At 54.7% G+C, this 26698-nt stretch overlaps 1 protein-coding gene across 8 annotated transcripts in view; it reads right to left on the minus strand.

Annotated features, from left to right (window-relative positions):
* Window positions 1-318: 318 nt before the first annotated feature.
* Window positions 319-26698, minus strand: part of Tspan9 (tetraspanin 9) — a 184368-nt gene continuing 157988 nt past the window's right edge. For all 8 annotated transcript variants that reach the window (XM_006987866.4, XM_076568039.1, XM_016006396.3 and 5 more), the window contains 6 exons: window positions 6297-6488; window positions 5980-6054; window positions 5663-5764; window positions 4908-5039; window positions 4376-4459; window positions 319-3471 (listed from right to left, as the gene is read on the minus strand). In XM_006987866.4, the coding sequence (XP_006987928.1) occupies window positions 3400-3471; window positions 4376-4459; window positions 4908-5039; window positions 5663-5764; window positions 5980-6054; window positions 6297-6488 (657 nt within the window). In that variant the 3' untranslated portion in view covers window positions 319-3399. The remainder of the gene's footprint in view (window positions 3472-4375; window positions 4460-4907; window positions 5040-5662; window positions 5765-5979; window positions 6055-6296; window positions 6489-26698) is intronic.

Genomic DNA, 26698 nt, shown 5'->3' on the forward strand with positions numbered 1-26698 from the left:
GGTTCTCACTCCTCCCACAGCTGACCACAGGACCAGCCAACTGCGGGTGACCAGTCACTGGGGTGGAATGCAGAAGGCTTGAGTCACTGGAAACCCCTGATTAGTTCAGCATCAGTCACCAGACAGGTGTGTGAGGATTCTCCAGGCCTCCACAGAGGGGACAGAGATCATTCACTCTTTGACAAATCTGACACCCGGGCCACGAGAAAGAGATGAGGTCCTCTTACAGGGGACTGTCTGGTCTCTGCTGGGTCCCTCCACCAACAGCTACATGAAACAGGTCCTGGTCACGGCTCAGGAAGAAAACACACCACTGAGTAACAGTCTGCTTGTGCTTTTGACACATTATCGGTTTTTATTTAAAAACATGCTAAAAACATGGTGTTCGTTAAAGCAGGGCCTGGGACGTAGGAGATGCGGACAAGGCGTTGCAAGCAGAAAGTGCATTCGAAACCGATAAGCGTGCACTCCTGGCTCTCTGGCCACCCAGGGACAGCAAGGCAGGTGGAGGCCCAAAGGCCGGACTCCTCCGAATGCCCACTGAGGGAGAGGAGGCCAGGACCCCACCATCATGGAGGAGGGAAGGGAAATGAGAGAACAGGAACATGGGAGGGGACACCGGACCCCGGGGCTGAGGGGCACGGAACAGACCCCAGCACCTGGCACCCGGCTCCCCTTCCTGTGCCATGTCCTGCGTTAGCACCGCCACCAGCGGGTGGGCAGGGGGCCAGAGAAGGGGACAACAATTCCATCCACTTCAAGTGCCTGGAGGCTTAGCCACTCAGTTCTAAGTGAGGCCAGAACATGGGCGAGGGGGAGAAGAGCTGAGGTGCTGGCCCAGAGACAGGATGGCACTGTTCGAGCTCCGAGCAGAGGCACAAGGAGACTTGCGCCTTGACACCTGTTGGGCACCTGAGAGCCGTTTCCAGAACCTGCCCACTGAGGCCCTCTGCTCGCCGGCTGTGGAGAAATGCCACAGCTAGGCCGGGCATTTCCTTGACGTCACCTGCAAACTTTCTGAGTCTGGTCTGCAGACTGCTCGTGTGGGACCTGGTGGAAACAGCTTTGCCTTAGGCAAGGCAAGAGCAGGTGAGGGAGGTCTCATGGCGGGACTGTCCTCAGTGAGCTCACAGCCAAGAGGATCGGAGCTGGCCTCACCTGGTGTGGCCGTCTAGTGTATGGGGGCCATTCCCCGAGACAGGCAAGGGGTTCAGGACACCCGCCCTGTGCATGGAGACCTCTGGCCCATGTAGACTCTGCAGATGACGGCACATCCACACACAGCTAAAGCAAGAAGGCAGTTTGGGACTTGTGGTCTGGCTCTGCTGAATAGACAGTTGAGGTGGGGCTGGTGAGGGTGGGGAACTTGGGCTGCAGCTCTGGGGACTAGCACCACCCTGAAGCACTCACTCTAGAGACCTGAGGTGGCAGGGAGGCTAAATCCTTCCCGGTGTACGGGGAGATGCACTGTTGACATTAATGGAAGTTAAAAATCCCATTGATAGACATAAACAAACCCACCCACTCCACCCACACCAACCCGTTACGCAGCAGGCGCCACATTTTTTTCTTCTGATTGTTGAATGGGTCTACCTGAACTCTGTATCTTGGGGTCCCCAGGGAGCTGGCTGTCGTTCCCCTAATGACACAATTCCATCTCCTGGAACTGGCAAACTCTGTCCAATTTGCTTAGAGCCCCTGCTATCCTCTCTCACCCCCAAAACTTGAGTCTTGGACACACTGAAAGTTCCACATCCCTGTCTTGTTATTCAAGGTAGTCAGAGAGGTTATAGGTTGGCTGGGTGGTGTGGCTGGGTGGGGGGAAGACCTGGCCCGGTGGGAAATGGTGGTAAGGAGTCAAATGGCAGGGGGAAGCAGCTGCCACATGCAGCCCGTGGCACTCTGGATCCCAGGTGGCTGCTGGGCCAGTCCCACAGCCTTACTCTGTTCACAGAGGGGCAAACTGGGCATCCGTGCTGGCAGAACTGCGGCTACAGCTGGGAATATGGCCTGCCTCCATCTCCTCCACCCAGCACGGGGCGTCCAAAATGAGGGCCTTCTCCCAGTACCGCTGTGGCAATGGGAGCCTGACTTCTCAGTTCTGGGTCTTGTCTCTTTGAGGTTACGTGGGATGTGATGCCTGCCACCCAATGTGGACAGCAATGGATCCTAAGGAGGGAGGGTCCTGAGACCTTCATGGCCCTTCCCCTTCCCCTCAGTTGGGAAGTCAGCAACTGAGGGAGTCTGCTGGGGTTGGCCACAGATGCCAACTCTGCCTCCCCTCCTGGCAGTCCTGAGACTCTGTTTCAGTCTGGGAAGCTGAACACGTCCGCTTCCACTGCCCAGAACAGGGCGGGCAGAGTGGGATCTGAACCAGAGGGATCCGTAGCAGGAATGTGTGAGAGTGACCGTCTGGGATGCAGGATGCATGTGGGTCAGGAAGGAAGCCTGCAGAGGACTGAGAGAGGAGGAAGGAAATGATACACACTGGTCGGATTGCCGCCCCCCAGCAAAGCATTTCACTACCCCGTCCCAAGCATCCCCTACAAATGTGACCTCCCCAACTCGGGCACCACCCCATCACCCCTGAGTAGGACGCCCCGCCATACTTTATATCACACCTGTCTCTTCTGGCCTTGCCCATGGTTGCCAGGCCTGGCAGGGCCCCGTATCATGGCTGCACCCTCTCTCTGAGGTGAGTTCTGGGAGGAAACCTGGCACTTCTCACCCTAGAGCCTCATGAGTGTTGCACAGTGACGTGTCCTCACTGAAAGTGGATGGGGGTCCTTGCTCCCTGCCCATCCCCACCCACAGGAAAAGGGAACTCAAACCGTTATGGAAATCAACACAGTAAAAAGTTATAAATCAGAAAGCTAATCCTAAACTTATCTGAGAGATAATATTCCTGAATAATCATAATCAGAGTAAAATAAAAAAAGTTACACTATAGTATAAAAACCCAGGCAGGGTGCTCCAGGGGGCCCGACCGGGTGGTGCCACACTGCACCCTGGCCGGCGCTCTGGCTGGGCAGCCATGGACGGCAGTGGCCTCGGTGGGGCAGACTCTCCACCCCACACAAGGACAAGTGTCAGCGTGAGGAAGGGCAGGGGCAGAAGCCCATCAATGCAGGGGCTTCCTCCTCGATACCCTGCCCGCCCTGGCGTCTTTGGCAAATATGCAGGTGCGGGAATCCAGGCGCCCAAGCCCTGAGGTCTCTGCATGATGCCTCCTCCCTGGGCCTCTGCCCTCCAAAAGGTCCAAGGCCAAGGATGTGGGCAGGGGAGGGCAGGCTGGCAGGTGGAGCAGGGTGGCCATCGGAGGGCAGACAGGAGACACCGACTCAGGTCCTCTCCCCTGGCACGTACAGTGTCCGGGTGGGGCCGGGCGCTGCCAAACGCTCAGGCGTCATACTTTTTACCCGTCCGGTGGATGTGCTGGAACAGAGTCATGGAAAAAGCCATTCCCAGGATCTGAAAGACAAGGAAAGGCCTTTAAAGGGATGCTCTAGTGGCCTGGGGTCTGACCTCAGTTTCACAAGCTTGGGACTGTTCTAGACAATCTAATGTAAGAGTGGGTATAACCCAGTGTGCTGGAAAGTGAGCCAGGAAACAGAGAAAGCACAGTCTCGGAGACTCTCCTGGACGCCCAGCTGAAACTCCACATAGAGAATGTAGTCCAGGCCCTTTGAGTCACAGTGCTGCAGAAGGCCACACACCCCCAAGGCTACTCCCATGCTAACCTTTCAGAGGCCGGGGGAGAAGGCAGAGTGCACACAGGACCTGACCCTCCACATGGTAAGAGGAGCTGAGGTAGGAGAGTGAGGACGGAAACAGGGTGGTAGGGGGCATTAGAACTCATGCCAACCCCTTGTTTGGTTCTAGAATACGTGAAGTGATTTCTTTGGGCATAGGCATCTTAGACGACATTAAATCTCATTTACGCTCCTCAACCAGAATCCTGAAAGCAGGTGGAGACACAGAGGTGCAGGCAGAGGCCACGCATGCCGTGACCCGAGGTGCCACATGTCCCATTATTAAAGCTGATGACCCAGGGCACTGCGTACCTTTGGCTCTCACGGAAAGCAAGTCGGATGACACTGGCTCCAATATCTAGTCCAGGCCCCCACTTAGCACCGAGTACCACCTCGCTCACTGCCTGTGACCTCACTCAGAGCTCTCTAGCACGGGGATGGCTTCATGGCTGGGCCTGGACACTCTGGTCCCCTCACACTCTAGGCTGTGTAAGCACCGGGTTAGTCCTGCTCAGGCTCTAACCCGCCCAGAGGCCGGTGAGCCTGGAGCCCCCTCATCTGCGGGATAAGGATGCACATCCCCACGGTACCCAGCACGTGCGGTGAGCCTGGAGCCCCCTCACCTGCATGATAAGGATGCACATCCCCACGGTACCCAGCACGTGCTTATTGTCATCGAACCACAGCTTCACCTTCTCATAGCAGCCCTGGGGAGTGAACCACGGGTTAATAAGGTCCCGGCACACGGCGGAGTTCCCAGCGGCCTGGCCCCACATTTTTTTTTGCCCTAGTCCCTGTCTGTGCTCTTAATTCCATTACCTTACTACCCCTTAGCCCCCGCCCCGCCCCCACCCCCAGTATCAGCCTCCAACCCCCAGGTTCCACCTGCAAATCCCAGCTGCATAGCCTCAACCCGTCTAATTCCCTCCCCTTCTGACTCCCAACTGTGGTGCCAGCACACATGCGCATGCGTGCATGTATACACACATACATACACCCCCCCACACACACACACACACAGCCGCTGGCTTCACTCCAGCGTACCCCTCTCCCCATCCCACAGTGAACTAACTCCCATCCCTCCTGCAGCCCCGGCCCACCCAGTACACAGGCTTCTGGGATCAGTGAGCCCCAGGCACAGCTCCCCAGCCTCACCGTTCTCCACAAGGGGGTGGTGGTGTTGCGCCCACAACCCTGGGAGTTCTCCATGCAGCAGCGGTCAGGAACTATGTTCTCCCCCAGCACTGGGTACCAGTCTGTGTAGTCGGTGACTCCGCAACACCGCATCTGTGGGAAGAGAGGCCCGATACACCACTGCTGGCCCCGTCTTCCGAGGCTTTCCTCTTTCAGGCCAACCCCACCAAGGCAGCCACCCAAGAGCAGGAATGAGAAAAGGAGCTTCTTCTTGTCTCTTCTTTGAGCTGCAGCAAGCCCCCAGAGGCAGTAAGGCATTCCTCTTTCCTAGACCAATGGGGTGGGGCAAGGCTGCTGTCCCTTGGGGCTGGGCACCATGTGGGCCAAGAGAGCCCAGCCCAATACATGCTCAGCCCCACCTTAAGTTCTTTGCTTTGTGGTGTGGACCCTCCCTAGCCCATTGCCAGCCCATCCACCCGCCATTCCCTCCCAGGGTCTGTGTGGGGTACGCATTGGGGAATGGAGTCAATATCAGAAGCTGTCTCCTGAGCAAACACTATCTGGTAACTCCTGTCCTTCATCACAAAGCTTAACCACTCACTACAGTTCCTCAGGCCTGTCCACGCCTGCGTGCAGGTCATGGCACCTCCGGTACTCCCCCCTCCCCAGTCCTATCCCTTCGAGTTTCGGCAAATGCCCCAGTGGGAGTGGTCCCCCAACGGCCCGGGTACCCTAGGCTTGCCCCATCCCGGGCCATGCAGAGACCCGAGCCGCACCTCAGCCTGGATGATATTCCAGGCATTCTTGAGCCCCACGTTGTTCTCGGTGTTGTACAGCAGCAGCCCTTCCTTCAGGTCCTGCTTGGCGTTCTCGTTCACCTGGCGGATCAGGGGCGACACCACAAGGTGGCTGAGACCAGGCTTTCCTCCCCAGCCCACACAAGCAGTGTTTCTAGATGGGGAGGGGAGGTGGCTAGAGCAGGACCCTCAGGCCTCCTGCACAGCACTGGGCAGGCTCTGCAGCCATGTCTCCCCTGGCCTGGCCCATCCCCGGGGCTGTGTGACCTCCCACACCGCTCCCCCTGCAGGCTTACCTTGTCCATGTAGACAAAGAAGAGGATGAGCAGGATCAGCTCAGCCAGGAGAATGACCAACAGCACGATGAAGAACTGGAAATGTAAGTCCAAACATGGGTTCGGGATAGTGGCAATGGCCAGGGGTGGGTGCTGACGGAGAATGAGGGGAGACGAGGGATGGGCGGGGTTCCCAGGTCTGGGAGGGTTCACCTACTCCTAAGCAAACCCAGACAGACCACATGCCAGAGAGTGAGAGGGACAGAGCATTACAGAAGCAATTTCCACAGACTTAGGGAGCCCCAGAAAACAAGGAAGGGGCATGGGGTCCAACTTACACTGAGGAGCAAACACTTGTTTTCCTTGATGGCCCCCAGGCAGCCCAGGAAGCCCGTCACCATGACAATGGTGCCTATGGCGATGACGAGGTTGGCCGCAGACAGCGAAGGGAAACTCGGGGAGAAGGTGGCAAAGTTGCCTTGGGACACGGAGAGCCAGATGCCCACTCCAAGCAGCCCGCAGCCACAGAGCTGGGGAGGGAAGAAGCCAGTTAGACCAGCATTGCTCCTGAATTCATCTCCCAGAACCCCCCAAGACCCCACCCCTAATGCGGAGCTACAAAAAGGTTGTAAAAAGGCAGGCACTATCATAGATTATCATAGATCCAAAGCCTGTGACACACTCTCTTTGCCGCTGCATGCCTCAGTTTCCCCTCCTGAACATGGGACGAGGCAGCTTCATAAACCTCACGAAGTCTCTTTGAAGAGCAAGTTAAATGAGACAAAGGGAAAAACAAAGATTCACAAGCGTGCAGCTCAGGTCACTCCTCTGGGCAGAGACTGGAGGCTCAGAATGGTGGATGGGGGTGGGGCTGTGACTGGAGAAGGAAGGGCTGGTCTATGGCAGAGGACCCAGGGCACTGGCTCTGAGAGCCAGGACTTCGGTGGGTATCTCCCACTACCCTGAACAGAAGGGCCACATACCCACTGTTCTCTGAAATCTGAAAAGCAAGTTCATGGGTAAAAAAAACAAAAGGTACTCATGGGCTGGCTAAGGGGCGGGACATAGGAGTCCATGCTGTCTTCCCATGTTGGTGAATCTTCAATGTCACCTTTGTGGGAGCCACCATGGAAACACACCTCTGGGTGGATCTATGAGGGTATTTCCAGAGAGCCTTAACTGCAGGGGAAGACCCACTCTGAATGTGGACGGTACCCTCCTGTCTGAGGTTAATAAATGGAGAAAGGAACAGAGTGCCGGCATCCTTCGCTCTCTGTTCCCTGACTATAGGGCACACTGTGATCAGCTGCCTCCACGCTCCCGCCGCCATGCCTTCCCCACCCTGATGGGCTGTCCCATCAGACTGTGAGCCACAAAAATCCCCTGCGGTGGCTTTTGTCAGGTATTTTCTTAAAGCAGTGAGGTCGACACACTTCACCATCCACGGAACTAAGCCGACTGTGTGCACGATGGACCTGTAAACCGACCCTCCTCTCCAGCACCCCTGGAGCGCTGACTGAAACCTGGGGAAGCATCCTTTCACAGCTGCAAGCCTCCACACCTGCACTGCTTTATGCTCTGTTTCATCGACACTCTTTGCTCCCTCCGAGCTCCAGGGAAGTGTGCGGAGTCTGAGGAGCCAATCCATCAGTCAGCCAATATTTATTGAGTACCTACAGCACAGTGTCCTATACCAGAAAAGCTACAGCCACGTTAGAGACCTGCCTTCCAGGGGCCTCCATTCTGAATGGAGCTGAATGGGATCAGTAAGAATGCAGCATCTACCAGTATACAGTGGTACCAAATAACAGCTGCCGGCATTCAGAAGAGGCAATCACTGTCCTGGTCAGAGACACCATTTGGAGGAGGCAGTCACCAAAGGCTGGGTGGACACAAGGCAGGTGGAAGACAAGAATTTTCCACAATAGGGAAAGGGTAAATGGTAAGGACTTGAGTCACAGGTGTGGACTTAGCAGTCAGCTCTGCCCGCCCTGGCTTTGTGACCTTACAAACTTCAGGGGGGCAGAGGCCCTTCCATGGACTAATTAATTAGATGGCTAGTCTTGGTTGTCAACTTGACTACATCAAGATTAAAACTCAAGAGGCTGGGTACACCTGCAAGGGATTTTTCTTGATTGAATTATTTGAAGTGGAAAGACTCCCTCTCAATCCAGATCTTTTGAGGATCTTTTGAGATCCACCTTAAATCTGGGCCACACCTCCTGGTGGCAGCCTATATCCCTGTATAAAGGACATGGAAGAAAGAGTGATTGCTCTCCGCCTGCTTGCCCTCAATATTGCTGGCCACTCCATTCCTTCGCTGATATTAGAGCCTACTTCTCCAGGATTCTGGTGTATACTAAAGACCAGCTGTGTATTCTAAAGACAGCCGGCCTCAACGACTGAACAACTACTGGATTCTTGGACTTTCCATGGGGGAGACAGCCATTATTGGAATAGTTGGACCATGGCCTATAAACCACTCTAATAAATCGTGTGTGTGTGTGTGTGTGTGTGTGTGTGTGTGTGTGTGTGTTCTATAATGTGTTTCTCTAGAGAACCCTAACTAATAAAACTAATAAATATGGAGCATTGTTTGTTGAAAGGCATTTCCTGAGCAGCTACTGGGTGCTGGGACTGTGCTGATTGCCCGACTCTCTGAAGTGAGTACATCTCCCGCTTGCTCACCAGCTGCTCTCACGGTGGGGAAGGAACACACACAGACAAGGCAATCCATGCTCAGGCACTCAAGGTGAGGGGAAAGGGCATCGGCTCCCAGGAGTTACGTTTCCTTCACTCATACAGCCACAGACTCTAACCAGGCACATGGTTCTCAAATGCCAGGCCAAGGAGAAAGTTGTGGACAGTCCTGGCCAATGCCTGCCTGATGGAAAGAAGATTCTCATGGGCACGCACACACATGACCAATGCAAGCACAGATAAAATAAAAAGATGCAGTGTGCCCTATAAGTAAAGATGCAAGGATGTTCAGGAAAAGGATAGATCAAGTTAGAAGGCCTCAAGTTAGGACCAAGCCTGTCTGCCAAGGAGGAGTAAGCTGCTGTGTGGCTGCCACAGAATGGCTGCGGTGACATGTGGCAGAAGATAAAAGAGGCAATTCGGCCAGGGGACAGATAGGACAGGACCTGGAAGGTAGGAAAATGCGGGTGTTCTGCCCCAGGGCTGAGCATGACATGATCCAACAAACGTTTTTGACAATCATCACAGCTGCTGCTCCCAGAAGAGGCCACTGAGGGCAAGAGACAGGCAGCACACGCAGAGACGACGCGGTGACTTGGGGAGAGCTGGTGGCCACACATCAGGGGGCTGTGCAGGGGCAATGGGACGCGGTCCCGTGGGACACAGGAACGCAGTGTCGGAACTGAGCTGGCCTTGAGGAGCGCAGAGGATTCTGATAAATGGGAAAACAGAAAGGTGGCCCATACACACACACACACACACACACACACACACACACACACACACTCTCTATTACTAAGCCACAGGTGATTCAAGGATCTGTAGGGGACCAGAGTTAGGTCACATAATGACTTTTGCATCAGAGCGACCTCAAGTGAGACCCAGGTCAAGGATCCTAGGATTCTGGCCCTCACAAGGCCCAGAGCTACCACCACTTCAAAGCCACGGAGAGAATGAGTGTGCGCCAATGCCCTCTGTGACCACTAGGTGGTGCTCCTGCCTGGTTCAGAAGCTTGTGGGGTTGGCCTGCGATGCCCTAAACTTGCATCCAGCCTGTCACCCCGACTTTCTTCAATCCGGTCAGTTTCTGGTGCTGCCATCTCAATTTTTCCTTCATTAATCATACCCTGGAAAATTCACGATTTTGAACCAAAGATTTATGGCTCTAGAAATAGGACCCTGGAATGAGAAACAGAAAACCCTCCGGGGCAGGTATTTGTTTTAGATGGAGGAGCCTGGCCTGGGGACTCCTGGGGCTGCAAGATGCCCCCACCCCCTGCTGCTGCAGCCTCCACAGTGTCTATACCCCAGGCCTGGAATCCTCAAGGCAGAGCCTTCTCCATCCTACTCATCGGGAGCAGGCTGCTAGAGCCACTTCCATCTTGGGGAGGGCCTATGGTGACCAGGAGCATTTCCCTGGGAAACCTCAGCCGTTCAGAGCCTCCCAGGGCCATGCTTCTCCCAACTGGTTCTCTGACTTCACACCCCATGTCCGCCAATATGGTCTTTAAGCTTCACAGATGTCAGCTCAGGGACCCTTCTTCCACCTAGAGGATAAGAGCTGAACGCCACACCTGCATTTCATCTTCCTTCCCACCTGAGGTCCCACCGGGCTGACATCTAGGCAGTCCCAGCACATCAGAACCTGAGCCTGACTCCTGGTGAGCCTCCTCTCAAAGCCCCCATACCGGTTCCTCACCTCCCACCAGGCCCCCACCCCCTAGTTCTCGAGCAACCTGCTGTGCCACAGGGCGTGCGCAGTGTGACCCACGTCCTCGGGGTCTCCAGTTGACATGAACATTCCACTCGTGGCTACAGATGACCCAGCCCCACCTGAGGCTCCAGGCAAGAAGAAAACAGAGGCTTGGGCTTTGTCGTACAGCAAATGACTGGGGGAGACAGGAGAGACCCTGCCAGGCTGGGACACTCAGGTGCTGCTCTTCCTGTTTCTGCTACTCCCTAGGAGACCTACCTGCCAATCTGACAAGCACCAAGACATCCCGCCTCAGCCCTTACTCATACTAGACTCCTCTGTCCCGGCCCTGCTTTTCAGTCCATCCTACAGGAAGCTGCCGGGACCCCTTTTCCAAAACGCCTCTTTCCTCACATGGGTCTATGTGCCTGTAAGATTCTGTAGGCCTCTGAGGCCAGATTCCCTTTAAACTGTGTGGTTCAGATTGGACCACTGCTCTGGTCACTTCTAGCCCAGGCCTAGCCAAGCTTCAGGAACACTGCCTTCACCTCCTAGACCAGTGAATCTCAGGTAGGAGGGGTCCTGCTCGCTGGGGACCTCAGACACGTCTGGAGACACTTCTGTTGTCACAACTGAAGTAGGAGTAGACAGAGGAAATGTCTTGGTGTGTAGAGGACAGAGGCCAAGGGACACTGTTGACCAAGCCACCGTGCTCAGGACAGGCCACCACAGGGAACTATTTAGTCCCCGGTACCAAAGAGACGGGGAAACACTGTCCTGAGCCCCCTCTCCAGCCAGGTGCCAGTTAACTCCTCAAGAACACCGGCTGCCACTACGGAGAGCGCCTCTTCTCCCTGATGACCCAGAAAAGGACGGGGAAGCGGCGGCGCACACTCTCTGGGAGGCTGCAAGCTGGGGCAGAAGCAGGCCAGAGCTCGGATTGGATCGGGCTGATGGCTGTGGGCAAGAGAGAGGAGGTGACGGCAGACACAGGTTTCCTGTGGAGTCAGGGAACAAGGCCTGCCCTGGGTAGGTAGGAGGACATGAAGACAGGAAGCCAGCTCTGATGTCAGCGCAGGGTCATGGCCAGGGTGCGGCAGCAGACGGGCAGGGAACCACCCCCATCCCCAAGGTGGGATCCATTCAGGAAGCATAAGGCCTTGGTGGCCTTGCCAAAGCTGGGTGCCAGAGAGCTTAGTAAGTGGCATTCGAGAAAATTCCCTTCTAAAACCAGAGGGTTGTCTCAGCTGAGATGACCGAGCTACCACACAGCCCAAGGACGAGGAATCTGGGGCGAGGCAGAGTGACTCAGGGGCATCAGGATCCAGCCAATACTAGCACCAACTAAGGGAGGTCATCAGCCCCCTCATGTGGTCCAGGCCTGGTTGGAACCCATTTCCAAGCAAGGGCAAGCCAAGGAGGCTCCCATGTTACAAGCTTCCTCTGTAACTCCCTCAACCAAGAGCCTTTCAAGAGTTTCATTTCAGGGCAGCAAAGAAACCCACATATGAAGTTGATAAGAGACAGCCCTACCCTAATGTCTATACACAGCCTGTCAGGGCTGAGATTTACATCTGTTTGTTCATGCTATATCTCCATGGCCTAGAGTAGCACCCCAACCCTGTGCACACACTGGGGACACTTCTCCAGGGCCATTTTACCTGGAACTTGCCCTGGTGAAGTCTTGCAAAAGGAAAGGACATGCCCCATAGCATAGGCTGTCTCAGGCATCCTCAACTCACAGGAGTTCACCCAGCATGTCTAGCAGGTAAACTGAGGCCCAGGCAGCATGTGACCACACTAAGATAGCCCTGCCAGCAAATTCCTCACGGGTCTGACATATCCGTGCCATATCTTATCCTCAGTGGCATCCATGCTGATGGATCAGGTTAAATACACATTTCTGCCCCCAGGTAGGATGTTCACACAGGCATCCCATTTCTCCAGGTCCAGACTTCTCCAAATTCATCTCACTCTGGGCCTTCTATCCCCATCCAGTCTGGCTCAGGACAGATACCATCCATATCATCTCCACCTTTCCAGCCTTTCACAAGGGAAAATGTGGGCCCTCCCAGGGTAGATGGAGCCAGGACATCCCCTGAGTGCATGCTAGCCCCTAACCCAGGCTTCACCAAAGCCACAGTTCTTTTCAGGGACTAGATTCACTGTCTTCTAGTTTCTTCCACCCTAGCTAGGGTCCAGAAAATGCTTGGGGTACTGAATTTTTCTTCAGCAACTGAATGGGTGGGAGAGTGAGTGAGTGAGTGAGTGAGTGAGTGAGTGAGTGAGTGAGTGAGTGAGTGAGTGAATGAGTGAGTGGATGGGTAGCTGGGAGGCCTGAGCAGGCCACAGCCCAGGAACAGAAGCATGCGTGCGTGTCCACACACACACACACACACACACACTCCCACTCATACCCTGTTCTCTCCACTCCTAGAAGACACACACACACACACACACACACACACACACACACACACACACACACACGCACGCACGCACGCACGCACACGCACACTCCCACTCGTACCCTGTTCTCTCCACTCCTAGAAGACACACACACACACACACACACACACACACACACACACACACACACACTCCCACTCATACCCTGTTCTCTCCACTCCTAGAAGCCCCAGTGCCCCCTCAGCTACTCCTATCCTGGTCAGGTGTGCTCGCCTCCCCAGCCTAGCACAGCCCTCCACACCACCAGCCTTTTAAACCCCACTGCCTCCTACATCTGAAGAGAGCTGCCCCAGACACGGGCTCTAGAATAGATTACCAGCGGTGGCCCTGCACCATACCCGGGCCTCCTCGGCCCCTTTGGCCAGCAGAAGACATCAGAACACAAGGGCTCACAGCTTCCTCAGTGCTTTCTATGAGCTGGGGCCCGGCCCAAGGCATAATGGCATTTAATAAATTAGCAGATATGGCAAATAAAAGAGGCAATCAAAACGGTTTTAATTGCACGGCCTGACACCTTGGCTCCTTTAGGAGCCTGCCTGGCCCTGAGAGATGCCGACCTGCTGAGAACTGTGCAGTGGGGAGCGGAGCGGATCCACCAGGCGGAAGAGGGGCTGCTACTTTGTATTGCAAGCGGCCCTCTTCCCTCCCTCCAAGGGCTCTGCAGCTCATTCATTCTCATAGCCATAAAGAGAGACAGACGGGGCTGGGGGCTGGTGTGGAGGGGAGCCGTGGAGCACGCTTCCAATCCATACCCAGGGAAAAGAAAGGACAAAGTCAGAGACTTCTGCCAAAGTCACCCAGCCGGCAGGAGGATGGCTGGCCGTGGCATCTTGGTAGGGCCAGAGGGGAGGCAGCCATGCAAGGCCCCTGGATCTGAGTGTTGGCCTGCAGTGCATATTCCAATGCCTCCACATAACTCCAGGGAGGGCTCTATTAACTTTAGCTCCCGCTTCCCTGTGGCTAACACGCATCAGTCCTCACTTCCGGGAAGCTCACCAGGAACCAGGGTGACAGGCCTTTAAATATTTGAACATGTGTACTTAGCGACGCTCTCTCCCAAGTCTCCTCCTGGCCTAGGAAAGGGCTTTTACATCTTTCACCTCTAAGTCACCCTCGGCTGCTCATCTGTCTCACACTGAAAGTCACTCTAACTTGGGGGAGCCAGCAGAGACAAAGATACCTCTCCCCCACCCCACCCCCACACTCAGAGCTCACACTTCTCATAACCCAGCCTGAGTCCCATTGGTTTGCCGGGTAACCACAGCAGCCCTGCCTCGTGCTGAGTGTGTTCAGAATTTCAAGCTGAACCGAACAGTTCCTTGGTCATTCTTCACTGGATGCTGTTTTTCTCACAAGCCTCCAATTTCTTCACAGCTCCACTTCACAGTCCCCAGCTTATAGGTGACGGGAAGATCACACCCATATTTCTAAGCCTAATTCTCCTCCAAATAAACATTGCGTAAAGCACCTGAACGCCACAACCCAGTTACATTTTGATGATTCCAACACGGGCTGGCTCTGTACAGACAAACGTGCAGAATGCTGTGCTGGGGGAGGGGGGACCCACGTCCCTGAGGCTGCTGCTCTTCACTCTGACTCGGGAATGCCAAGTCTCTTCAGACACCACTGTCACCCCTTCCCCAATCCCTCCACGTCCCCTAGCGGCACAGCGTGAGCCCAGCTGTGTTCCAGTATCTGTGTGTCTGGAAACAAACACATCAAGGGCAATCCCACAAGGCCCGAGGACAGCACCTGTCACTGCTCCGTGGGTTAAGGGCCTAGGCGGGGGCAAAACCCAGTCACCACCTCCCACCAAAAGCACTAAAGGCTTGCTGTCCTCTTGTCTCTGGGATGGTCGTGGCTGGCTTTGCTGGAGTATAACTCATCTAATGGGACTTTGAGGTCTGGCTCTGGCATATGGAACCAGCTCCACTCAGCACCTCACTCTTTCCATGGGGTTGGCAGGACTCAAGGACGATCCAGTGTGAACAGGAGAATCTGCATCTGCACTGGGCTTCAAAGCCTGCTGAGGGGTGCAGAAAGATGCTGGTCCTACAGAGCGAGGGGCAGGGACTAATTGCTGCCTACCCTGTGTCCCAACATAGCCCTTAAAATTGGGCTCATTGCCCTAGGATGAGAGGGCACCCCATGCAGGGTGGCTGTCCTGTTGCACGCTGTTCCTAGGCCCTCAGCTTTCTCAGAAGCCAGCATCTCTTCACCTGTTAACATGGCCTGTCGTGCCCTGCATGTCTGGACACTAAGATGGGAGGAGGTGCCATCCCCCCCCCCAAGGGTGCTCATGCCTAGAAGGTATGAAGCTTGAGGAATGGCCCCCAGAAGGACCACAAAAGGACGTGCGGCTGGGAGGCTAAAGAGCCCCAGATGACACAGAGCACCTGCCAGCCCTGTATAGGAAGAGTGATCACTCAACAGTCCATAAGCATCGATTCCCACGGCTGCCCTTCCCACACTGGCTCACTCTCGTAGGAGTGCACTTCGTCCCAGTCAGGCATGTTCAGGGCCAAGAGTTCTACCTAGCCTGGAGGTTCATGGGGTGCAACTGAGATGGGACTCAGGCAGATGTGGGGGAGAAGGTATACCAGGACACACTTGTGACTCCAGGTTCCCAGACTTTCATCAATCCAGTTTCAGCTGGTTCTTAGCAGCAGAGGTCAGGGGCTAGGTCCCCAAACTGAAAGCGTCAGCATCAGGCCTTAGACACAGGCACACAATCGCTTCTCGGATTGTCCCTGTATTTTGGAATACACAGGAGATCATGGGCTAAGCACAGATAGGACAGGCCCAAGAAAGAGTCCCAAGAGGAATGCTGATAATCCAGTCATGGTCTCCGGGTCTCTGCCTTCTGAACTAGTGGACTAGAATGGTCCTTGGATGGAGGGATTGAGAACCCTGAGACCACTGGGCTCAGCAGGAAACAGCATGGTACCTCAGGCCACTCCAAGTCCAGTACCCTACCTGGTCGTGGACCTGGCACTGGACTAGTGCTCCACGCTGAGGCAGGCTCAGGACATGGGGCTCTCAGCAGCACTCATCTGTCCCCTGGGGCCACAGATGTCCAGGGAAAATCTGACAATACAGCCCGGAACCACACTGGAGGCGCCGTCTCCATTCCAGGGTCCCTGTGAAGCGGGAGGCACTGAGGACGCCAGAGCTTGTCAGAGCTTCTGAGGTCCAGGAGACGATACTGAAGGCACCAACATCTCCACGCTCTCCCCATGCTTGTTTCATGTTGTACAATGGGGGCAAAAGGAGCTTGTGACAATATCAGGGTCAGGAATATGATCATGGCCAGGGAGGCAGGGTGGGCGGAAGGATTACATCATAGCTGGTCACCCATTTCACCTTGGAGGAAGCAGAACCACTAGCAGCCAGATCTCTGGACCAAAGACCAAGGGGGTGGTGAGGTACTGGGTGCCCTGGTAGGACACTTGACCCTTCCAGATGTTTCTGTGCTCACAGAACAAGAGGAAGAAGTGCTTCTCAGTGCTGCGGACACTGCAAGGAGGAGCAGGCTGGTGCCTGCCGCGTGTCTGGTGCTCCCTGGAATATAAATACTGCACAGGGTACTGGGCTATTGTTCAAAACTTCGGAAAACCTGGAGGCTGGGGACAGGTCAAGGGAACCTTGAACTCACATTACATCCCATGGCAGAGCTCAGCTTATCTCTGGCACCGTAACTCATCCCTCAGAACAAGGGGCCTGCTCTTCTGCTTTGGGGAGGGTCCCCCCACCTTCAGATACGGAGAAAAGTCACACAGTGACAGGACTGCCCCTGAGTGGCTTCACTCTGCTACCTCTGTCCTCCACCACAGGGGAGGCCATTTCGTAACAACGTGAGGGTGAATCTTTGGCAGCCCAAGTCCAGGAAATGACGCTGTAACTATGCAGAGAGAAGTCAGCAAAGGCAGTGACGACCACAATGAGGTCTGTCCCTAGCCCATGCCCCACACGTGATCTGCTTTAGCCCTTTGGCATGCTCAGCCTGTGATCCGTCTCCTCGAGGGATCAGAGGCCCACAGCCCAACTGGACTGCCAGCCAGAGCTGTGCCCACCCACGCCACAAGGGTGGCATTTCTGACATGCTTTGTGGGGGCCATGGCCAGTTAAGCTCGGGCCCCTGCCAGAGATGGTCTCAGCACCAACTTAAGTGCCAACCCGAGATCCCTCTCAACGTGTGCCAAGAGCCCAGCTTGCTGTACTCTTGCAAGATGGAATTGTGGGTCATCTCTGCCTCCCAAGATGCATGCAGCTGCTCTTGCTGCAAAGCTGCTGGTCCCCAGTGTCACCCAGAATACTCAACCACAGTCATGCAGCTTGTGGAGTCGGGTCTTGCCCACAGAACCCCTATACCACCCCATCTCTGCCACCTCCTTTTGGAGGTGACAGTCAAGCACTCAGGGGGCCACCAAGCACCCACCCTATCTGAGCACCTTGTCTCTGCTACCACACCCACTCTCCCCAACTCAAGGGGGCACAGACGATGGAACAAGGGCACAGAGAAGCCAAATGGCAAAGGAAGCTAGGTGAGCAGCCCACTGTGTACCCCACCGCGCATCTAAGCTCTCCATTGGGCTCCTCAGAGGAGTGAGGAGTGTCCCTTGCACGCAGCCCTATTTTAGGAAGGAAGGCTAGTCCCAGTGCCTGGCATTAGCACGCCCTATGGTGCACTTCTTAGTCTTATGGCTTTGCAGGGCAACTCGGCTAAGAAGCCTAACCTAGCCTAGTACAATGCAGCACTACAGGGCGGCACAGAAGTTTCCCTAACCTGGCGCAGTGAAAAGAAGGAAGAGCTGGTGACAATGGTGGTGACGTTACCATGGCAACAGAGTACCGGAGGAATCCTACCAATGATGAAGCCAGCATTCACTGAGTCTTTGTGCCCAGTTAGGAGCTGGACCCTAGCCCTTCCCACAGAAGCCACTGGAGGGAGCTTCCATTATCTCCCCTTTGTTACTCATGGAAGTAAGAATCCGAGAAACTGAGTGGCCTGACTCTACTACAGAGAGCTGGGTTTCCAATGCAATCTGCCATGCTCCTAACCTCATCACTGAACACTACAGGCCTAAAGAAAAAAACTACCCAACCTTGTTTTATCCTGCCTTTCCAACAACTTCTCACTTGGTCTAAGTTGGCGGAAGGGGGATGGTGTGTGAAGCAGTATGGAGAGCCAGGACACAGCCCTGGGTAGGAGAAGCAGGCAGGGTGCTGTGGCAGGGCACCTAGGCCAGTGCTCCCCACCAGCATTTGTGACCTGGGCAGTTTTGGGAGCAGGGAGGGGTGCAGGAAGGTGGAGACAAGTGTCAGGGCCCCAGTCTAGGGAGGGCATGGACAAGGCGGACATGTTGGGGATGGAGGTGGTACGTAGTACATCCCAGATAAGCCTACTCTTTGCTGATGGTGTGTCAGAGTCCTAACTGTCCCTCTGTGAGACATGGCAGAAAGGGACAAAACAAACCAGTGCACGGATCTTCTTCACCCTCCCCGGTCTTGGAGCAACACCAAGGGCCCCGGGCCATTTGTTTCCAGAGAGCACTTTCCCAGACCTTATCATGGCAGACGCGGAGTTGCTATCCTGTTTTATAGATGAGGACACCGGAGCTCATTGGCACCCAGCCTTTATCTACATGGTGACCACGGGTGATGGATGGGGTGAACAGGGATGCTGCGATTATCCACAAGGACATGGAGTTTCAGTGGGAGGCACCCAAGCAACTTCCAGAAAGGAGCAATAAGGAAAGCCTGGTCATCAGCTCCCAGCAGCTCCTTTGGCTAGACAGGTCCCAAGCAGGTGCCCCACGGGTATATGAACCAAGCCCAACCTTGAGAGCCCCCAAACCAGCTAGTCCTAAGGATTAGACCACAGTGCAGAAGATCCCATCAGCCAGAGCCGAGTAGTGTGGATCAGAGAAGCAACTCTGGGTGTGTTCAGATTCACAGGCCCTTCACTTGGCAGCTGGGGACTTTTCTAGTGCGCATATCTTAAATGGGGAATTAACGTTACGTACCACCCAGAGCTGTCGTCAGAATTAAATTAGATTCATGAAAATAAACTTCCTAGCACGGTGCCTTGTATACAGCTATAAACGGGAGCCATTACTAGTATTTATGGTCTGCAGGCGGCATCCACCCAGGTGACGGAGGCAGGCAGAGCAGCTGAAGCCAGGAACCAGGGGGTGGGAGGAAGAGAGGTCTTGTCTGCTCTCCTACCAGGTGGCCTGACGGCTGCCCTACCTGGCCTCCCAGAGTTGCCTTGTCACCCCAGGTAGACCATGCAGCACGCATCACTGAGATGTACTTTCTTACTGCTGGCTTGGGGTCCCCAGCCACCCATCTCCAGGAGGCGGCTTGCTTTCCCGATTTGCAGTGTGCTTTCTTTTGGCAAGGAGCTGCTGCCGTCTGTGCTCTGGACCGTAAAACAAGTTTTCATCAATAAATTAAGATAAGCGGAAAGCCAGCTCAAGAGGAGGCGGGCTAGGGCGGGCAGGCGGGCGGGCTCCGAGTCATTCTGTGACCCAGAAGGGGCTAAAGTGAATCCCAAGCCAGACTAGGGTTTTCCATTCAGGTTTTTCCCTCTTGCTGAGTCCCATGTACCCCGATTTAACCAGGCTTCTCAGAGAAGGGGAAGCTGGGGAAGCTGCCATGTGTCCCTCTGGCTTGTTCCATCCTCAGGCAGGGGAGCCAGGTGCCACGGGGACAGGTAACAGCGGGTGCTGCGAAGACTCTGAGCCACTGTCACAACCAAGTCTCATGCTGAACGGCCTAAGCCACCCTCTCGTCAAGTTAGCACAACGCATGCTCCCGAGGAAAAAAATGTTCCCATGGGCTCTGGCTTCTACACTGTGAGCCCAGGATCCCCCCAAACACACCTCCAGACCTTGCCCCTTGCTTCTCCCCACCCAAATGTCTTCCTCCTCCTCCAATCACGCCAGCTCGCTGTCCTCCAACACGACAGTGGTTCTGACTAGTGCGCCACTCACAGACCTCTTCGGCCCGAGGAGGGGATGACCTCTGCTGCCGGTGTGCTCTGCCTACCGATGGGTATGCAGGGTGGCAGCCCCTGCCTGCTCCGTGAACCTCCCTAGCACACAACACACCCCCAGCACTGGGAGGCTCCCCCCGACAACAGACAAACTTAGTATGGGAGTGCAGGTGAGAGAGGGAGAGGACGGCACAGCCAGACAAGCTTGCTGCTCGGCAACGGGCACCTCCTCATCCGATGCCCTGGTATACCAGCTCTTTCAGCTCCTAATGCCCCAACTGAGCCGCAGCATATGGCAGGAGAAGGGCCATCTGCACGTCCACCGTCACATAGGGAGAGGTGCATGCCTCTCGTATGTTTATGGTTTAAAGGACAGGTGGATCTGCAGGTAATGCCAGGAAAGTGCTGAGCTCTGACTACACGCTGGTCATCAGCTCTGTGACCCCCGTGAGCGATGGACTCGTAAGAGCAACACCCATTGCCAGCTGGATGAGACAAGAAAGAAAGAGAGTGCCATAACCCATATCTTGGGTGAGCAAGTTGAGGCACTAAGGCTAAGCGACCTGGCTACAGGCTCCGGAGGCTAGAATCTGCCCTTCCTGCAGAATGATGGCCTCATTTTCCTTAGGGATGGGAGTAGTAAAGAAAGGACATAAACTGAGGTACAAACTGAACCAGGTTGAGCCTGTGGCATCACTGACCCCTATGCCCTGTGAGCCAACATCAAGACAAAGATCTCTTAGGTAAGGAAACAGAAGTCTAGAGATATGCCTAGCTTCAGACCCATGGTCAAGATCTGAGGCCAACTTACTGCTCTGTCTCAGGTACTAGTCACTGATACACACACACACACACACACACACACACACACACACACACACACACAGGCAAAGGTTCAAGCCACAGTGACATTAAATCAAGACAGCTAATTATACCCCGACCTGAATATTAATCACATCGATTACTTCTGAGTTCAGGGTGCTTCCTACACCTGGACAGAGCCCAGCGTCATGGGAGCCTGGATCAAGTATAGTACAGATAGAGGCAGGGACATCGATCTAAAAACGGGTCCCAGCAGCCCTTTCTCCTTCACCTGTGCCAAGTAAGGATGATCAGTTCCCACCAAGGCCTGGAGTGGGTTAAGGATGCCCTGTTAGAAAGGGTGAGAGCTGAGGTAGGGTAACCCACACGATAAACTGAGCGGGCGGGAGGAGCCGAGAACAAAGTTCAAGGAACTGAACTGAAACACATTGACAATAGCAAAAAGAAACAATTACCTCGCATTTTCATATGAGATCCAAGGAATAATTTGCTCTGGGTTTTGCTTATTCAACAGAAACGGGAGAGTGAGTGAGCAGTGGCTGGAGAAGGGAGGACAGGGCGGAATGCAGACGTTCGCATTTGCAGCTCAGAGTTTCCCTGAAGCTCTCCAAAGAGTGTTTGTGGAGATGCAGGCAGACCCGGGAGTCAGAGGGAGTTAACACCAGGAGTGGGGGGTCCACGGTGCTGCCTGCAGGGTCCCCACAAACTCACAGGGAGGCATGCCGCTCCCGCTCACTTGGCAGCTTTGCGTCTCTGGAAGTAGACACGGCTTTTTTAAAACAAGCTTTTTCTTGGAGATAGAACCGTCAAGGTTCCTGGCACCAGCTGCTCTGGGGAGCTAGAGTCTGGCTTCGTTCCAAGGAAAAACGCCAACCACTGAGGTGATCCTACAGAGCCTGTCCTTTCTGCACAAAGTGCACCATCAAGAACCAGAAAGCCACTGCCGTGGGGGGCTGGAGCAGGGTAGAGCCACTTCCAGTGGGGGTCCTAACAGTCTGGTAAGCCTCCTGTCACCAGTCCGCACCCTGTCGTGTGGGTACTGGAAACTGGGACCTTGCCACCTGAACCAGATGTGTGTGCCCGAGGCCACCTCTGGGCTGCTCAGGAGAAAGGCGGACAGTTTCCCCAGAAGGATGCCACGTTGCCTTGGAATCGGAAGGCCCACCCTCTTGTTTGCAAATGGCTGTTTCTCTGTATATCACATCCACCCTGGTTATGGTCCTCTGAATCAGTCATGACTGCTCTCATTTCCAAAATCATGCTTCTCATCGGGCATGGTGGGTTGTATCTGCAATCCCAGCCCTCAGGAATCTGAGGCAGAAGGATGCCCACAAGTTTGAGGACAGCCTGGGCTATGAAACATTAAAGAAAAATACTGTCTCATAAAACGAAACAAACCGAACAAAAACGCACTTCTCTCCCACTGGCAGTGTCTCTGGTGTGTGTCTCTCCATCTATTGTATTTCAGAAAACCTGGGCCAGTAGAGAATGCACAGCAGCGGCGTCAACACTTGGATTCTGAGTTCTAGCTGTGCCCTGAACAGATGGAACCCTGTGAGCTGGTCTGCAAGAACCTGCATCTTCACCTCTAAGGTGGGGTTATAATGCTATCCTTCCAAAGAGCACACGGCACTACTTCTCCAGAAGGGGCTGTGGAGAGTAAGAGCAAACACCTGCCTTTTTAAAACGGGAGCACAGAGTAAATGTTCATAAATGTTCCCGACTGTCTCTGTCCTAAATCCTCAGGGCACATCACTCGTCCTCTCCCTCTCCACTCCCACGGCCAGGCTTCCAGTCTCCTCCTTTTCAGCCAACACGAGGCATCCCTGTCACCCCGCTTCCTCAGTCACAAACTTGATGCTTCGTGTTGTTCAGGTCATGCTCCATCTTCATGACCCTGGAGACTCCTACAGGGTGTGGCCTGAGCCCCTTAGCCTAGAGTCTGATCACAACCTCAATCAGGGGTTACCTTTTCTGTTTCGTCTACTCCAGGCCTGACAGTCCGGAGTACTCCTCTCTGAACACATCTCTTCTGACCCGTTTTCCCTACAATTCTCCCCACCCCTGCCTGTTCACCTTTCCATTTCCACGAAAGGACTGTGACCTCTACTCCCTGTCCATGTGCTCAGGACCATCTGACCCTTCCTCCCAGGACCAACAGGTTTGCCCTATAGATCCTTATGTGTTTGCTTAAGTATTAGCCCAAGCCAGCCCATAGGCGGCCCACGTTCTTGCTTATCTTGAATCTCTTGGAAGAGTCTTGTACTGAGTCAGCTCCAGGAGTAATTTTTCAAGTTGAGCCATGGTTTCACAAAAAGAAAGCTCCCAGAGCTTGGGGCTCTGTGTAGTACAATTTGTTCTGGATTGTACCAGTTGGTATCCTAGGGAAAAGGTACCTTCCATGCCGCCAAGGACCCTGAGGGTCTAGCAGGCCCCTCAACGTAACCCAAGGACCTCCAAACTCTTCTGTTGCCCAGAAGAAACTTGTGGGTCCATGGGAACACATTCTAACCCCCACTGCATGTGACGATGGGTCTGCTGATGGGTGTCCTGTCACTCGTGAATCATCTTGCTTCCTTTGCAGCCATTGGTTAGGCATGAACTATGCTGGGAACTGTGCCCTGCAGCGCCCTTGCCTCACAGAATCTCAGTGCTCTGCAGAACTGCTCTGCCCCGTGACCTCTGAGCAAAGGCCGGGCAGCGTGTCTCCAAGCCACAGACACGCACATCTATTGGCCTCCTTGTTCAGTCAGTTCGGGCGCCCCGCGGGCATCTTCCTCTGATTCGGATCACAGGAGAAAGTGCCATGCTGGAGTCACAGCAACTCTTCCCTGTATCCCACAGCAGCAGCAGCAAGACCTGCGGGCTCAGGCTCTGAACCCCCATCTCCAGCGGCAATGGCCTTGATGAGCATGCATGCCCTTGAGGATCCAGCTGTAAAGTTGTCCCCAGGGTAGCAGCACTGGAAGGCACTTAGGACCTTTAACAGGTAGAGATCTAATGGGGGGGGCCAATCGTTAGGGGTGTGCCCTCGAAAGGGACTGTGGGACCTCAGGCCTCCCTCTTTCTCTGCTTCCTGGCTTGTGACGTGAACAGTCTACCACAGCATGTGGACTGTCGCTACCATGGGGCACCCTCGCCAGAGGCCGAAAGGCTAAGTGTCGGTCTTAGACTTGAACCCATTAAATCTTTCCTCTTCGCGAGGTGATCACCCCACATACTTTGTTGTAGCAACACGAAGCTGACTCATGCGCCAGCCCATTCACTCTCTCCACCTCCACCGCTGGCACCACCTCTCCTTTGAACCTCTGCCATCATTTCCTGTTTTCCCCGCTGCCACCCTTGTGCCTCTGAAACCCATTCTCGCGAGAAGCAGCCAGGCAGGTGGTCCTGGCCTGACTTTCTCCAGTGGTTCTTCCTTTCACGCAGAACAGACCTCAGACTTCTTCCCACGGCCTGTGCAGCCTGGACCCCGCCTCCCTCCTCTCTCCGTCTCTGTTCTCCTTGATGGTCTGTTAGGCCTGAAACACACCACGTTACTTTGCACTTGGTACTTCTCTAGCCCAGAATCTTCTTCCTTGGGCAGCCCCGTGGCTGGCTCCCTCCTAGTCTGTGCATTTCCCTTGCGTCTGCCCCTGATGGTTCACTGCTGTCTGTCTGCCCCGCTAAATGGGTATCCTGTGGGAGCTGAGCCCCTGGCTGGTTTCTTGCACATCTCCAGGGTTTGGGCAAACTACAAGAAAAAGGCTCAAGAAACATCTGGAAGGGAGGTGCAGGGTGGGGGGACAGGACTTGGAAGCCTCTGTTCTTGAAAACTTTCCTCTAAAGCGACATTTAATGCAAGTGGATCAAACTTCTAACTAAAGCCCCTTCCAGGCCTGGGGCTGGCAGTGGGAAGAGGGCTGTGGAGCGTAAAAAGCTCAAGCAAATAAAATTGAGAAGAAACACAGGCTAGAAGTCAATGAGCTCAGGTGAATTAAAACCCCTGGTCCTGCTGTGCAACCTTAGGGAAGTGACTTAGCCTCTCTGTGGCTTAATTCCTCATTTCTAGGGAGACAAGAGAACCAAATTAAGAGGTTATCAGTCATATAACACTCCTTTATCCCACGCTGCTGGGAACGCTGGTGACTCTGGCTGTGTAGGTATTGGGTTGCCTCGGTGTCTCCATCATATGCACTCACCGGTCACAACATGCCAGGTCTCCGCCGAAGGACAAAAGGCAGTGAATGGAACATGGTGATGGAACAGGGGTATCTGAGGCCATAAATTCCTGATCCATGCATCCCAGGGATCAAAAGAGAAATTCGGAGCCCTGGATCTTCTATGAGCTGATGGCTTCATCTCCCAGTCCACCCCAGGAGAGGAAGCATTCCCACACTTCCCCGCATTTCTGCCCTGTTCACACCAGGTCTCTGCCTGGAAGGAAGAGGCTCCCGCAGCTCACCCACCCTGCAAGGTCAGCAAGTTGCTTGGCTTTCAGGAGCATCTTGCACTGACGGCGAGAAGGGATAAACTGTGTTGGCCATCTCCGGGATGTGCAGTAGAAGCCCTTTACCTCAGGTCTCCGAGGTTTCTATGCTCACAGGAGGCAGTTAGGAGAAAGCCATGTCAGGCGGGTGGAAGGGGACAGGCAGCAGGCTTACGGAGCCCTGCTGAGATGCCAGCGGGAAGGGTGACAGGGGCAGCAGACGGGGCTGGCTTGAACAGGAGAGCTCGTTGGGCATAATTTATCCCTGCAGCGTCTCCATGGGTTTCAGCTAGTTGAGTTTATAATGGAACGAGCAGGCGCTGTTGTTCTTGGATGCAGTAACGGGAGAGCGCATGCTGCAGGGAGATGCAGCCATAAAGTGGAGGACTGCCCATCGGGGCTGCGACACTCCACGGGGACCAGGCTTTACAGTCCTGAAAAGAACCAAGTTCCAAGAAAGCCAAAAGCGTGGCCTATAAATCCACAGGACATGGAGTGGGGTCCTGCACTGAGGGGAGGGGGTGGGGGAGACTCCAGGAGAAAACCAGGCCCCGAAACACAAAAGGGAAAGAGCAGAGAGCTGCCAGCACGGCCCGAGGCCCACAGAGAGTGCACAGATCTCTGACGGTTGGTGGAGGGTGGCACTGCCACCCGTGGACTGGGATGCCCAAGGCGGTAGAGTGGTAGACTACCCTGGCCTGCCAGCCTTGATAAGGACACTGGAGGCACAGTAACCTGGTCCAGAGGGGTGTCCTGAGTCCTCGGCCATGGGGGGACAGGAGAGCTTCAGAAGGCAGGCCGTGCTCTCGGAGTCTCCTCACAGGTACCGTATAGTCTCTCACTCCCGCCCTCCACGAGGTCTCCCAAAGCCAGGTCTCGCTGGGGAAAACCTCGGTTGTCTTCTACTCCCCAGCAGTTCTCCCTGAACTGCCCGCTTGTCAGAAAGACAGCCGGCCGGCCACAGTGTTTCCCAGGGGCCGGTCCTGAAGTGGCCTCATGAAGGCTTCTGCTCTATTTCAGGCCATGCCAAGCTCATGATTTGGGAGTCTTTCTGCAGTTCTCCTGAAGAGTTAGCCTGGCCTCTAAAGTCAAGATGAGGGGCGCTGCTGGGAGCTTATCTGACCTCCTGAAGGGATTAACACCCAGCTCACGAAATGCCAATCAGCCAACGAGGCCGAATTTAACCTCCCTCAGCCACCCCTCCAACTCCAACCAGGGCACTCCCAAAATCGACAGTTACGCTAGAGGCAGCTCTTACTGCGCAGTCTGTCATCTGCTATTTATATACTCTCTTAACCCATCCCCACCCCCGCCTTTTTGGGGGAACCAGACACCACCCATCACAGCGCAGGGCCCTGCTCAGCACCAGGACTGTGTGGCCTTGGACTGTGAGTCCTCAAGGACTCTACCACCCAGGCCTTGCAAGATGTGGCTTCCCCAGGGTAGATGTGGCACAATCACATTCAGCAGGTCCTTTCTGGGGCAGCTCCTCAAAACTCCAGACCTCCTGTGAATAAGGTCAGCTCTGTAGTGTCTCCATCGGCCCTGGGCCTTAAGAATGCAGAAGCATGCCGGGCGGTGGTGGCGC

The sequence above is a fragment of the Peromyscus maniculatus genome, chromosome 3, assembly GCF_049852395.1.
Source record: "Peromyscus maniculatus bairdii isolate BWxNUB_F1_BW_parent chromosome 3, HU_Pman_BW_mat_3.1, whole genome shotgun sequence".
Classification (NCBI taxonomy): Eukaryota; Metazoa; Chordata; class Mammalia; order Rodentia; family Cricetidae; genus Peromyscus; species Peromyscus maniculatus.